The 15,508-nt window shown below is 41.9% G+C and overlaps 1 protein-coding gene across 1 annotated transcript in view; it reads left to right on the forward strand.

Annotated features, from left to right (window-relative positions):
• Positions 1–15,508, forward strand: part of LOC126259695 (uncharacterized) — a 115,737-nt gene that overhangs the window by 76,959 nt on the left and 23,270 nt on the right. Inside the window, exons 3-4 of the mRNA XM_049956658.1 lie at positions 8,891–9,007; positions 13,142–13,252. Of these exons, the coding sequence (XP_049812615.1) occupies positions 8,891–9,007; positions 13,142–13,252 (228 nt within the window). The remainder of the gene's footprint in view (positions 1–8,890; positions 9,008–13,141; positions 13,253–15,508) is intronic.

Here is a 15,508-nt window from a genome sequence, read left to right on the forward strand (position 1 = left end):
AATCAAGTATGGTGTCTAGGGTCAAAGGCTCGATTACCATTATTGAGGTATTCATCTGCAGACATCAAGGTGGCATCTCTAACGTCTATCATCTGTCCTATCTTCTGTTTCCTTTCCTTCTAAATAATTTTTGTATTTCCGTTCCTCGAAATTATTATTTCATTTTAAATATGTACAAAGTTGCTTCAACAAAAAGTAAAAGGAATAGTTACGAAACGACCCGCTTTCACGCGGCGGACATGGGCAACAATGTGTATGGATGCAGGGATTGTTGGTCGCCAACATTGGCCCCTCCAACCTTGGTTGACTGTAGTAACGCCCAAGAGGCCGAAAACGACCCACCATGAGAACTTACGCTGTGGGTCTTATACCGAACAGCAAGTGGAAAAAAAAATGTTCATAGCTTGTATTTTATTTCCGAATGAGGCGGGATTCACACAGAATGATACAATAATTTACCACAGCAAACATGTGTGGAAGATACAGACCCCGAGCGATGATGTAATCAAGGCATCAGGTTCACTTTAGCGCCAGTATGTGAGCTAGAAATGTGACTGGAACATAGGGTAGTACTCTTTTCCATGCAAATTATCCGCGTTAACGGAGAGCGTTACCAATCTAGAAAGACTGTGAATGTTATTTACGCTGACGGGACTCCACTCTATCTCCTACACCTACTATGACAATACCAAATACAAACATTTAATGGTCGAGGAGATACAATAACATGGCCTTCCAGTTCACCAGAACTTAATCCTTCAGCATACCATCCGTGAGGACATTTCTTCAAATGTTATTTGTGTCTTCCACAAACATCGACAACGATCACACATTAGAGCATCGTAATTCCCATGCATGTGACCAACTCCCAGGGCAGCAAGATACAGTGATCAGCCAGAACATTATGATCACTGATCTGCTATCTATATCAACCCTTGGAGGCGATAACAGCGTCACCTGGTGTGGAATGACTGCTAGTCATACACACGCACATTGCATGTAGCATCAATGAGCATGCTTTCCGTGTGTAGAATGGGGAAGGCACGCAATCTATCCGAGTTTGACCGAGGATAGATCATTTCGGCACGATCATTTCGGAAACTGTACAATTTGTCGGGTGTTCAAAGAGAGCTGTGGTGTGTGTCTTCAGCACGTGACGAAACTAACATTAAAACCATGTCCAGATGTTATAGTGTTGGGTGGCTACACCTCATTACAGATGTAGGACGTCGTAAGCTGGGCAGACTGGTAAAACAGGACAATCGGCGAACTTTGGCAGAACTAACATCAGACTTTAATGCTTGGCAGAGTGCAAGTGTGTCTGAATGCACAATGCACCCAACACTCCTAACGATGGATGACTGCAACAGACGACCCATGGCTGCGCCAATGTTAACACTACGACATCGACAACTTCGACTGAAAAGGGGACATGATCGTCAACACTGGGCGTTGGTGCAGTGGTAGAGTGTTGCGTGTTCTGATGAATCCCGAGACCTTCTTCATCATGCCTATTGGAGGGCACGAATCCGTCATCTTCCGGGGGAACAGCTTGTTGACACCTTTACTGTGGGACGCCGACCTCTGTGACCAAGCAGTACTAGGCGCTTCAGTCCGGAACCGCGCTGCTGCTACGGTCGCAGCTTCGAATCCTGCCTCAGGCATGGGTGTGTGTGATATCCTTAGGTTAGTGAGGTTTAAGTAGTTCTAAGTCTAGGGATTGATGACCTCAGATGTTAAGTCCCATAGTGCTTAGAGCCATTTGAACCATTTTTTTTTTTTTTTTTTTTTTTTTTTTTTTTTTTTTTTTACTGTGGGATGGAGACAACATGCGGCGGCTCCATTAGGCTCTAGGGAACATTCACATGGGCATCAATGAGTCCAGTAGAGCTCGTGCAAGGCACCATGACGGCCAAGGACTATCGTACACTGGTCGCAGACCACGTACACCCCTTCATGACGATTATGCTTCCCGACAGCAATGGCATTTTTCAACAAAATTATTCGCCATGTCACAAAACCAGGAGTGTGACGGTGTGGTTCGAGGAACACAGAAGCGAGTTCCAATTGATGTGGTGGCCCCCCAACTCGCCAGATCTGAACAAAATCGAAAACATGTGGGATGTGATTGAACATGGCGTCAGAGCTCATCCCCCACCTCCCCGGAATTTACTTGAATTTGGTGACTTGTGTGTGCAGATGTGGTGCCAGCTCCCTCCAGTGACCTACCAAGGCCTCATTGCTTCCATATCACAATGCATCGTCACAGTTATTCATGCCAAAGGTGGACATACCAGCTATTACGTAGTTGGTCATAAAGTTCTGGCTGATCAGTGCATGTTCGCACTGGTTTGTTATTCTTTGAGAAGGAGGGGTGAAAGAGTAGTAAAGACATTGAACTCCTTCCTGTAGTGTCAATCGACAGATGACTGTCATGGGATGCATTGGTTCAAATCTCAAAAGGATTTTTTTCTGATATACTTTTATAGAGCTTTTCCTTGTTTTGGCCAGTACTATCTCCTCCAAGATATTGGTATATTTTTTTTTTCCAACTGCTTCCTTAAATAAAATTATTTCTTCAGAATAAGGTATGTTGTTGTTGTTGTTGTGGTCTTCAGTCCTGAGACTGGTTTGATGCAGCTCTCCATGCTACTCTATCCTGTGCAAGCTTCTTCATCTCCCAGTACCTACTGCAACCTATATCCTTCTGAATCTGCTTAGTGTATTCATCTCTTGGTCTCCCTCTACGATTTTTACCCTCCACGCTGCCCTCCAATGCTAAATTTGTGATCCCTTGATGCCTCAAAACATGTCCTACCAACCGATCCCTCCTTCTAGTCAAGTTGTGCCACAAACTTCTCTTCTCCCCAATCCTACTCAATACCTCCTCATTAGTTACGTGATCTACCCACCTTATCTTCAGCATTCTTCTGTAGCACCACATTTCGAAAGCTTCTATTCTCTTCTTGTCCACACTAGTTATCGTCCATGTTTCACTTCCATACATGGCTACACTCCATACAAATACTTTCAGAAACGACTTCCTGACACTTAAATCTATACTCGATGTTAACAAATTTTTCTTCTTCAGAAACGCTTTCCTTGCCATTGCCAGTCTACATTTTATATCCTCTCTACTTCGACCAACATCAGTTATTTTACTCCCTAAATAGCAAAACTCCTTTACTACTTTAAGTGTCTCATTTCCTAATCTAATTCCCTCAGCATCACCAGATTTAATTTGACTACATTCCATTATCCTCGTTTTGCTTTTGTTGATGTTCATCTTATATCCTCCTTTCAAGACACTGTCCATTCCGTTCAACTGCTCTTCCAAGTCCTTTGCTGTCTCTGACAGAATTACAATGTCATCGGCGAACCTCAAAGTTTTTACTTCTTCTCCATGAATTTTAATACCTACTCCGAACTTTTCTTTTGTTTCCTTTACTGCTTGCTCAATATACAGATTGAATAACATCGGGGAGAGGCTACAACCCTGTCTCACTCCTTTCCCAACCACTGCTTCCCTTTCATGCCCCTCGACTCTTATAACTGCCATCTGGTTTCTGTACAAATTGTAAATAGCCTTTCGCTCCCTGTATTTTACCCCTGCCACCTTTAGAATTTGAAAGAGAGTATTCCAGTTAACATTGTCAAAAGCTTTCTCTAAGTCTACAAATGCTAGAAACGTAGGTTTGCCTTTCCTTAATCTTTCTTCTAAGATAAGTCGTAAGGTTAGTATTGCCTCACGTGTTCCAACATTTCTACGGAATCCAAACTGATCTTCCCCGAGGTCCGCTTCTACCAGTTTTTCCATTCGTCTGTAAAGAATTCGCGTTAGTATTTTGCAGCTGTGACTTATTAAACTGATAGTTCGGTAATTTTCACATCTGTCAACACCTGCTTTCTTTGGGATTGGAATTGTTATATTCTTCTTGAAGTCTGAGGGTATTTCGCCTGTCTCATACATCTTGCTCACCAGATGGTAGAGTTTTGTCATGACTTGCTCTCCCAAGGCCATCAGTAGTTCTAATGGAATGTTGTCTACTCCCGGGGCCTTGTTTCGACTCAGGTCTTTCAGTGCTTTGTCAAACTCTTCACGCAGTATCTTATCTCCCATTTCGTCTTCATCTACATCCTCTTCCATTTCCATAATATTGTCCTCAAGAACATCGCCCTTGTATAAACCCTCTATATACTCCTTCCACCTTTCTGCCTTCCCTTCTTTGCTTAGAACTGGGTTGCCATCTGAGCTATTGATATTCGTACAAGTGGTTCTCTTCTCTCCAAAGGTCTCTTTAATTTTCCTGTAGGCAGTATCTATCTTACCCCTAGTGAGACAAGTCTCTACATTCTTACATTTGTCCTCTAGCCATCCCTGCTTAGCCATTTTGCACTTCCTGTCGATCTCATTTTTGAGACGTTTGTATTCCTTTTTGCCTGCATCATTAACTGCATTTTTATATTGTGTCCTTTCATCAATTAAATTCAATATTTCATCTTTTACCCAAGGATTTCTATTAGCCCTCGTCTTTTTACCTACTTGATCGTCTGCTGCCTTCACTACTTCATCTCTCAGAGCTACCCATTCTTCTTCTACTGTATTTCTTTCCCCCATTCCTGTCAATTGTTCCCTTATGCTCTCCCTGAAACTCTCTACAACCTCTGGTTTAGTCAGTTTATCCAGGTGCCATCTCCTTAAATTCCCACATTTTTGCAGTTTCTTCAGTTTCAATCTGCAGTTCATAACCAATAGATTGTGGTCAGAATCCACATCTGCCCCTGGAAATGTCTTACAATTTAAAATCTGGTTCCTAAATCTCTGTCTTACCATTATATAATCTATCTGATACCTTTTAGTATCTCCAGGATTCTTCCAGGTATACAACCTTCTTTTATGATTCTTGAACCAAGTGTTAGCTATGATTAAGTTATGCTCTGTGCAAAATTCTACCAGGCGGCTTCCTCTTTCATTTCTTCCCCCCAATCCATATTCACCTACTATGTTTCCTTCTCTCCCTTTTCCTACTGACGAATTCCAGTCACCCATGACTATTAAATTTTCGTCTCCCTTCACTACCTGAATAATTTCTTTTATGTCGTCATACATTTCATCAATTTCTTCATCATCTGCAGAGCTAGTTGGCATATAAACTTGTACTACTGTAGTAGGCATGGGCTTTGTGTCTGTCTTGGCCACAATAATGCGTTCACTATGCTGTTTGTAGTAGCTAACCCGCACTCCTATTTTTTTATTCGTTATTAAACCTACTCCTGCATTACCCCTATTTGATTTTGTATTTATAACCCTGTAATCACCTGACCAAAAGTCTTGTTCCTCCTGCCACCGAACTTCACTAATTCCCACTATATCTAACTTTAACCGATTCATTTCCCTTTTTAAATTTTCCAACCTACCTGCCCGATTAAGGGCTCTGACATTCCACGCTCCGATCCGTAGAACGCCAGTTTTCTTTCTCCTGATAACGACGTCCTCTTGAGTAGTCCCCGCCCGGAGATCCGAATGGGGGACTATTTTACCTCCGGAATATATTACCCAAGAGGTATATACCACAATTTTCAATTTTAGACAATAAGGCGTCCAGTGGCTGAGGAATGAGTTAAATTTTTCATCAGTATACATGCATCCGGCCGAAATTATTACTATTGAAGGCGTGAAGGCCTCGCCGGGATAAAAGAGATAACAGCGACCTGGAGCGAGTTTAACATTTATACTGTCTAGTCACATTAATGAGACCACCTATAAAAAGCTTGAATAGCCATCTTTTTCAGTGCAGACTGCTTCAAGACCTACAGGATGAGATTGATGGAGGTTCTGGAATGTACCGACAGGGATGTGAGGTCATGCCACTCCAGTGCAGTGCCCAGCTGCCCTAGGTTTCTCAGTTGAGGATTTATGGCAAGGGTAGCCAGACCGAGAAGGTTCAACAGATTCTGGACAGAGTTTTAATTCGGGGAATTTGGTGGCTAGGGAAATACGATAAACTCACCCTGTTATTCTTCAAACCATGCATGTACACTGCACGTTGCACTGCCGTACTGGTACATGCCTTCATCCCACAGAAAAACAAACTGCATTTAGCAATGAATATGGTATCCAAGGATAGATGCATACTTGTGTTGATCCATTATGCCTTCCAGAATGGGATCACCCAGGGAATGACACAAAAACATTCCCGAGACCATAATGCTCCCTCCTCCAGTCTGGACCCTTCCGATGATTGTTGCAGTGCGTTTGCTTTCAGACGTTACACGCCGTGCACCACAACAGACATCTGTCCATTGGAGCATAAAACGTGAGCCATCTGAAAAGGCCACCTTCTCCTCTAAGTGGACGTCCAGTTGCGGGATTGACGTTCAAATTCCAGCCTTTGTCGCTGACGAATAGCATTCAGCATGGGTGCATGAATTAGGCATATTCTGCAGAAGCCCATGTACAGCAATGTTCGTTGAACGGTCGTCGAGGAGACACTGTTGGTGGTCCCTTTGTTCATCTGGTGAGTCAGTTGCTTAGCAGTTGGACATCTGTTCGCCAGTAAACACCTCCGCAGTCGTCGTCCAACCCTCTCATCGTCTGCCCGTGGTGCACCATATTTGCCTCAGCACCAGTTTTGGATAGCACCATTTTGACATGCACAGTATACTTTAACGACAACAGCGCTTGAACAGTTTATAAACACTGCTAGTGCTGCCACTTCCCATCTGTGATTAGTCATTGCACGTTGACATCGATTGTAGGTGACGCGGTGGTTAGCACACTGGACTCTTATTCGCGTGATTTTCCTAAATCGCTGCAGCCAAATGTCGGGGTGGTTCCTCTGAAAGGCAACGGTCGATTTCCTTAAAAAAAATTCAAGCTTGTGCTCAGTCTCCAAAACCCTAGTGTTTCTTCCTTCTATACTTGTAAGCCATGGTCAATTTCGACCCTTTTGAGTTGGGTGGCCACACTGCTGTCAGTTTTGTAACTGTGCAAACCCTAATAAGGTTTTAACGAGTGGTCGTCGAACTTTTTTTTGTTGTAAGACCAATACTGACATTGTGGGGTGGTACCGATCTCATTGTTAATTGGCATCTTCATAAATTAATAGATTATGGGTTCCCAATGGACTAGCTATAGCAAAGACGTTATAAGTTGGCCGCCGGCCCCAAAGAATTGATCATTAGAGGTCGGCACCAGTTTCATGCAGTTGCGAACCTAAGCTATCTAGCAATTATGACGCTATGCGAATGTAGTGAGGCGTTTTTAATTTTTCTATGCAGAGAGCATTGAGATTAAACACTGAATGACTTCGCCTAATAATACTATATGTACTTATATTTAAATGCATTATTGAATACGAGACACCATCATAAAATTTTAATAAATGATTTAAATGCCAGATTTCTTCTACCTACTACGTTCTATTACAATAGCCTTAACTACAGTCTAATGTGCTTTCACGAATCCATGCTACCTCCGTGTCGAAATTTATACCATAGCAGGTATGAGTCCCGCACATACGTGAGTTGTCAGTACTGAAAAACTCAATAACACATTCCCCTCTCACATCTTCTAACGCCGTAGTGGCTGCGTTACTTACCCCTCTCAGCCTGAGGTAAGAGACCAAATTTGCTTGGCTCAAGGCCGAATTCACCAACGTCAATTAAAATTAACCGCAGTTTGAAACATTCTCTGTAAGTATTATTCTTTGTTACTGAGCAGGAGATATACACTTGTAAGAAGCTCTTAACGTTATCTGACGTTCTTGGGTTCGGCTGTAAGTTGCTACATGCATATTATTATAAAATACGGATGAGAAACGCAGGCCACACGAATACTTAATTCTGTCGCATGTTGGCCGCGGGCCACAGTTTGACAACCACTGGTATACACCTTCTAAACGTATTAATTCGAAGGAGCAAGTCGAAATGTGTTCTGCTGTATGTGATTTTTTAAGTCCTGCGTGTAAAAAACAAAAAAATTCTATCACCATTTTCACTGTCATTTATCAGGGATAAATTATTTTAAATATGGGTGAATGACCCAAATGGTTAAACTGTTCTCCGTAATTGATTCCGAGCATCGAGCCACTGAACGAAATGAAATATTATTTATTAAAATAATAATAATAAACAGATGCAGTCATAAGACAAAAGTGAACAGCTTGTAGGTGGAAGTGCGGATAACTTGAACACTGATTATCAGTAGTTTGAGCTACTTAAACAGTTGGTAATAAATTCGAGATATGAAGCACTGCAGATCAGTGTATGTGACAACAGCAGCCCACATCTTCCTGCATCAAAGTAACAGTGGAACTTCCAGAACAACAGTAACTATTTGTAGACTCCGATGGGTAATATGGACGTAATTCTATGGATATATCTCAATTTCTGCCTTACATACAGCAGTGTCGCTCACACAGAAAAATGAATAGGTAATTGCACTAGTTATGTCTATCTCTGATGTAATCTAATCCATCCCAACCTGTTCAGCACGATACGCTTAAAATTGAGGTGCATAAATCCAAAACGTGACACGAAGATACGTGTTTTTGATAAAAAATTAACCCCTTCAGGCACATTCTCGTGCAGTTTCGCCTCCTCCTATACGACCTCTATATAGGACATCCCATCCTTTCCCAAGACAATAGTGAAGCATCAATTTTGCATTCGTACTTTCTGTTTAGATGTTTTAAATGTCTGTCCCAAAAGTCACTTGTTCATTTTCTGCAAACGATCACATCATTTTAATAAAAAAAAAACACATTATCTAATGCCATAGAAAGTTTTGGGTTCCATATAAGATTTCTGCACTGGATTAACCTGTGCTAAATGCCTTAATATTATTAGGTCATTAAACTGGTGAAAAATTATGACTTTTTTTGTATAGGATGGTCGCCTTGGTACACACTCGTCGTGTGTTTCGGTGCGGCTGTAACGTTCACCTCCATCGTCGCATGCGGCGATACTCTCAAAATCTGCATTTGCGAGGACTCCAACTTATCAGGTGAGTGAGAATCCAGGTGTTAAATTAAATGAGAGTTCGCTCAGACCATTAAAAATGTTACTGGCGGTCATATAGCGCGCGCTATTTTACTTTGTCGTGTCGGAAACGAGCTCGGGTAACCGCGCCGGAAAACACTGTGTAACACAATTCTTCGACATGGCAAAAGCAGGCAACTAAGAAGTCGCGCCGGTGGAACTGTAGGAAACAATACATAACCGAGAAAGAGTCTATACATATTATAAATATCTGTATGTGATGGCTAACCTCAGGAACTGCTTTAGAGATTTTGGTACGGTTGATACTAAGAGATTGAATTATCCACGAGGAATGTTTGTGAACACATGACGTAACAAAAATACTATTGCCAAACTTTCAGGAAACGTTCCTCGCACGCTAGAAGATGAAAAATATGCTATTGGACGTGGTTCCGAAAACGCTTCCTTTACGTATTAGACAGTTTCTGAAACTCTTCAACATATTAATCACGGTAAACATACAGGAAAATATCAGCACAGTGTGAAATTCTTTTCTCAATGAAAGGTTCAAAATGCCCTCCTTTACCAAGGATACATGCATCAACCACCGTTGCACTGAACCCTGTTAGCAAGAATACGCATAACCTCGCTATCGCTGATGCCCTGGAGAATTCCGTATCCAAGAGCTTTCAAATGCCCCCACTCTCTATAGAGAGATCTAGTGGGTTTAGGTCCGGAGAGCGTGGAGGGCAAGGAATTGGTCCACCACCTATCCATTTGTCACGGAATCTGTTATTTAGAGGCGTCCGTACATTACCCCCGAAAGGATGAGGAGATCCATCGTGCATGAAGTACATGTTTTGTCGCATTCGTCAAGGCACGTACTCTAACAGAACAGATAGAGTATTCTCTAAGAAAAGATTGTAAATTTTTCCGTTGAACCTGGGTGGAACAATATGAGGTCCTAACAAACACTCACCAACAATGCTGGCACAAATGTTCACAGAAAATTTTTGTTGACGACGAGAGCGCACAATTTCGCGGGCATTCTCGACAGCCCATACGTGCCGTCTGCGAAAATTTACAATCTGATCATGTTGAAACGAAGCCTCATCCGTGAACAGAACATACGTGCTAAAGTGGGACTGACACATTTTTGAATCAACAGTTTGTAGAAGTGTACCAGTACAGGAAACAATTCGCTGCTAATGTCACCTGCACACGTTGTACATGGTACGGATAGAGCAGGTTCTCATGTAGCACTTTCCAGACAGTCACGTAGTCAACATTACTTATTGCAGCTAATTGTCTTACGCTGACACTAGGGTTGTCGTCAACTGCACGAAGTTCCTTCTCCATTTGAGGTGTCCTCGTCTATCTAACCTCCCCTTGCCGCGAATAGTAGGCTTAAACTTCCCATGCTCCCTGTGACGACGATCAGTTAATTCGAAGGTCCACCTGTCGGGACATTGTCGTTCTGGAATTTTTTTTCCTATACAAACATTGAGCGCCTCGGCCATTACTATCTGCTAAACTAAACCGTACAGTAAATGGACATCTCCGTATTTGAGCATGTTTTCATTGCACTTTACCTGAAAACAAATCCGTGATGAACACGAAATAACTGATGCTGTGCTTGGTGGTGGCAGAGCCATGAGGTTAATCGCATGTCAAGTAACGAAGGAAGTTAAATGTGAACATTACCTTAGTTCCATTGATACAACAAACATTGGCGGTGAACCTAAAAATTACAATTTACAGTAAATTCTAACCAAATGTAACCAAGTGCATATTTTGAGTATTTCATGCAATGCTGTGCTTTCTGTTTGTGTGTGTTCCCCATGATTAATGTGATTGTGAAGAGAAGTGGAAAATATAGTCTAAAATGGACATAAAGAGTTTACCTACCCATGTCTATATTACACATTTTATTCCTCTGTGTGTGAGAAATGTTTGCTGAAAGTTTGGGTATACTTTTTTCTGTTACACCCTGTATAATTTATTATCGCTATGCTGGACAAATTGTCCGGTTGTAGATATAGAGCGCTATTCCTACGCCTTAAGCTGAAGATGGAACAGGTGTGAACCGGGAGGAAAGTACCAAATGCTATGGAAAAGTAACGACACAGCAAGGGAGAAAAAGAAAATAATGATCCTCGCAAAGCGAACTCGCCTTCTACCTCGCCATACAGATAGACGTTTCATTTCAGATTCAGTCTGAAGAAAACCACATAATGGGTATCGATGAGTTGGTCCCTGATAGGTGCAGTGGGCTGGCTGCAACAGCTTCGCACGCCTACCTCAACCGATAACGAAATGCGATTTTGTAATCGTCTCTATGGCAACGCCTGAGTGTGGTCACACCTCTATAGAAGGCTACTTGTTTTCGCCTGCAGCAGTTTGCGCTGCTGGCAACAGCGGTGCGATTGTCAGGGGTCTTCACGCCGTATCAACTTTTTAACAAGTACATACAGAGCCAGCTATCGTGAAATTTGTGAACTATTTCTCCGTTTACCGATATTCTTCATGCAACTGAAAACGCTACATGGCTCTGGGTTCTAGAATCGCCCAGTAACACCGAATCTTCAATTCACGATTTTTGTCATTGTGTTAGCGGGGTCACGAGCTAATGTCAGAAACGACAAAAAATGCGAAGATACCATGTAGCTGAGTTCGACAGACAAAAATAGTTTGTGCAAATCCCACAGAAATTACACTCTGTCTGGTAAGTATATTATAGGTAGAATGTACCTACTACAAAGTTAACAACATTACTATCTTCGGAGATTAAGAAACTCATTTATTCAATATTTTTTTTAATTTCACTAGTTGGAAAGAACCCACTTCATTACTTCGTTTGGCCTTTTTAATTTCTTTTCTGAACTGGAAAAAGATGTGCAATTAATCATCTCGTTTGTAATGCATCTGACTTTTTCGTAGTATATTCTTATAAATTATATTATGTAATTTGCTTTCCGGTGCAATAACTGCATGGGGGCTTAATTATTATGAAATGCAAATACTTTTAAATTTTTGATTTGGTTGCTGTCTGTCCGTTTACGCAGTCTCGTAAACGGTTGGCCCTGACTAGTATTATTACGCAATCTGACTGCACAGAACAACAACAAAGAATGAAATGGAAATTTTCATTAACACAATTAATTAATTAAGTCCCCAGCAACTATAAAACCTACGAAACCAAAGCACAAGTATAACTGTTCTGTGTGTGGAAGTGTGATTCAACGTACGCATCTGGCACGGTTCTTCTTCAATAACACAAGAAATTTTAAATATCATTTATACTGAATTAATTAAAGAAAATAAAATACTACAATTGCGCAAGAAAACCAGGATTACACTCTAATACAAGAACACAAGCCAGATGCTTTGTTGACTGAACCTGTAATGAAGCATTATTTACGACATTAAATAATGAAAAATAAATCAAGTTTCGTTACCTTCATATATTGACCAAAATCACTCTAATCATTACAAATATCTCCACACCGACTCGCTATTACCACATCTCAACAAGAACTTTTCAGTATCACATCTCAGCAAGCACTCTCTACTAGCACATCTCAACAAACACTCTCTGCTACGAGTTCTTAACAAGCACTGACTACCACGATCTCACCCCAAGCACTGCCCACTACGACATCTCAATAATCACTGCCAGTGGAGGCGGCGGAACAATACTCTCTAGCGCGATCTCTGGCGCTGTGGCTCAGTGTAGCCACCTTTCATAACGAATACGTTTTATGGTTGTCTGACACGTAAACATGCTACATGTAGCGAAACACGATTGTTTTAAATTCACTCCGCAATACTGGAATATTTGATCTTGTTCTTCATTGATATTTATATGAGAAGCTAATCTTAATGGAAATTTGAGCCTTTTAAAGCTGAATGATTATGTTTCGAAGCTTTTTTGGCGAGATTTTACCGGGAACACTGAGTGAATGTAGGAATCCTGTTAGATTTAAATATTTTTCCTTCTTTTGGTATAATCTGCTGTATATGCTGATTTGTTTGTTGAATTACGTCATTTTTTGGTAAAGTTTTTTCTGTTCCTATCAGATACCTTACGTTTCGCGAGCTGTTGCTGTCTTTCTGCGTTTTTCGAAATCCAGTGTAACTAAATATTGTTCTTGCGCAGGCTTCAACACCTGCTCACGTATGCTGACAGCTCTCTTAGTCCTGGGGTTCCTCGGCATCCAAGCCTTCATTTTCGTCTGGCGGTACAGATACGGCTGTCCCAGCTCGACAAGTAAGTAAAATCTGCACCCGCCTGCGATGAGACAAACTAGGTGCTTCAGCTGTAGTACTTCTGAGGCTTACTGGTACTTCCGAGTCAAGCTCCGCAACATAGGCGAGCGTTACTGACTTCGACTATGGAGGACGGTAATTAGTAAATATATCTAAGAAAGTCTCTTTATTAATTAAAAGAGTCAGTCTGGTACAGTATATCAAAATATTCATCTCCATAGAGACAAATGGAAATCACTCTGTCAAACAATCCGTAACGATGGTATATGAGGTTGTACAAACATCAGTGTAAAGTAAGCACTGTACTGGATTTGGATCCGAATGTGAGGCGCTGCAGAGGCACTGTCTCGTTCATATCAACGGAAAATGGTTAGGTCTGTTACATAATCATTGCTAGTATTAGGTCTCAAAGTACTGTAAATGTTATCAGACAATATCCGAACATTACCTTATTTGATTTTTTGGAATGTAGTCGCAGGTACTTACAATCTTTCATAGAAGTACACACGGAATACAATGCTGAATAAAAAGTATTCTAAGGACTGTGAACGTCATTTTTATGATAGTTTATCCGCATCCCAATCAGAGCTCTCTCTTCTTGTATTTGACTTTATATGAGGACTGCTTGAAAGTAATACATTTTTTTTTCTTAGCCGAAAACAACGCTACGAACGCGAAACGTTACGTATGTGTTATTTGAAGTCTCCTGAGTGAGCGTGCCAAGTTCCCATCACTTCCGACAGATAGCGTAGCTGCAGGACAGTTTCAAAATGGCGTCTGTATGTGGTGTACGTTGCAAGCAACGTGCCGTCATTGAATTTCTCACTGCAGAGAAAGAAGCTATGGGGAATATTTACAAACGTTTGTGCAAAGTCTATGGAGCATCTGCTGCTGACAGAAGTACAATTAGTTGCTGCGCATGGAGGGTGAGGTCATCAGAAAGCGGTTTGGCGGAGCTCCACGATTTGCAGTGGTCCGGGAGACCATCCATGGCTGTCACACCTGGCATGTTGCAGCGAGCTGATGTCATTCGCGAAAACTAGACGCATTACGACTCTGCAGTTGGCGCTGCATCTGTGAAGCAGCAAAGGAAGTGTGGATGCAATTATCCGCACTCTTGGATATTCAGAAGTGTGGATCATAAATCATACAGAAAAAACATTTGTCTTGATTTGTTACAACGTTTTGAAGCTGAGGGGGAGGCCTTCTTTTCCCCAATTGTGACAGGTGATGAAACCTGGATTCACCATTTTGAGCCCAAAAATAAAAGACAGTCGATGGAACGGCGTCATTCCTACTCTCCACAGAAGAAAAAATTCAAAGCAACTACTTCCATCAGTAGGGCCATGATCATCGTGTTCTGGGACTGTGAAGCTGTGTTTCTCATTGATGTGATGCCAAGAGGCGGCACTGTTATTTCAGAAGCATATTCAACACATTAAAGAAACTCAAGACGTACTTCTGGCGACTTCGGCGCCATAGCAACCCACGAGATGTTTTGCTCCAACACGATAACGCTCGGCCCCACACAAGTCTGAGAACTGCTTAACACATAGCAAAATAGTGTTCGACTGTGTTACCCCATCCATCCTACAGCCCAATCGGACTTTCACTTGTCTGGGCCATTAAAGGATGTCATTCGTGGAAGACATTTTGAGGACGATGAGGAGGTGATTTACACAGTGAAGCACTGGCTCCGCGACCAGGAGAAGAATTAGTACCGACAGGGCATACACGCCCTTGTTTCGTGCTGGAGGAAGGCCATAGAACGGGACGGAGATTACGTGAAAAAATAGGGTGTGTAGATAAAACACCATTCTTTCGTGTATGTAATTCTCAAATGGTTCAAATGGCTCTGAGCGCTATGGGACTTAACTTCTGAGGTCATCAGTCCCCTAGAACTTAGAACTACTTAAACCTAACTAAACTAAGGACATCACACACATCCATGCCCGAGGCAGGATTCGAACCTGCGACCGTAGTGGTCGCGCGGTTCCAGACCGTATAGCCTAGAACCGCTCGGCCACCCCGGCCGGCTATGTAATTCTCATTATGTTCAGTAGAGAATTGTTGAAGAAAAACATGAGGTGGATTACTTTCTGGGCAACCCTTGAAGTTAGGTTGCGAAGTAACAGAGCAGATGCGGAGCTGTAAATGAGGCAGCTTGGCGTAGCGACTTGGTTTTGTAACAGGAAGTTACTGCTGCAGCGGTAGGTTCCGTAGTGGGTATATTAGAACAGGACTCGTGAGCCATTAT

The sequence above is a fragment of the Schistocerca nitens genome, chromosome 5 (assembly GCF_023898315.1).
Source record: "Schistocerca nitens isolate TAMUIC-IGC-003100 chromosome 5, iqSchNite1.1, whole genome shotgun sequence".
Taxonomy (NCBI): domain Eukaryota; kingdom Metazoa; phylum Arthropoda; class Insecta; order Orthoptera; family Acrididae; genus Schistocerca; species Schistocerca nitens.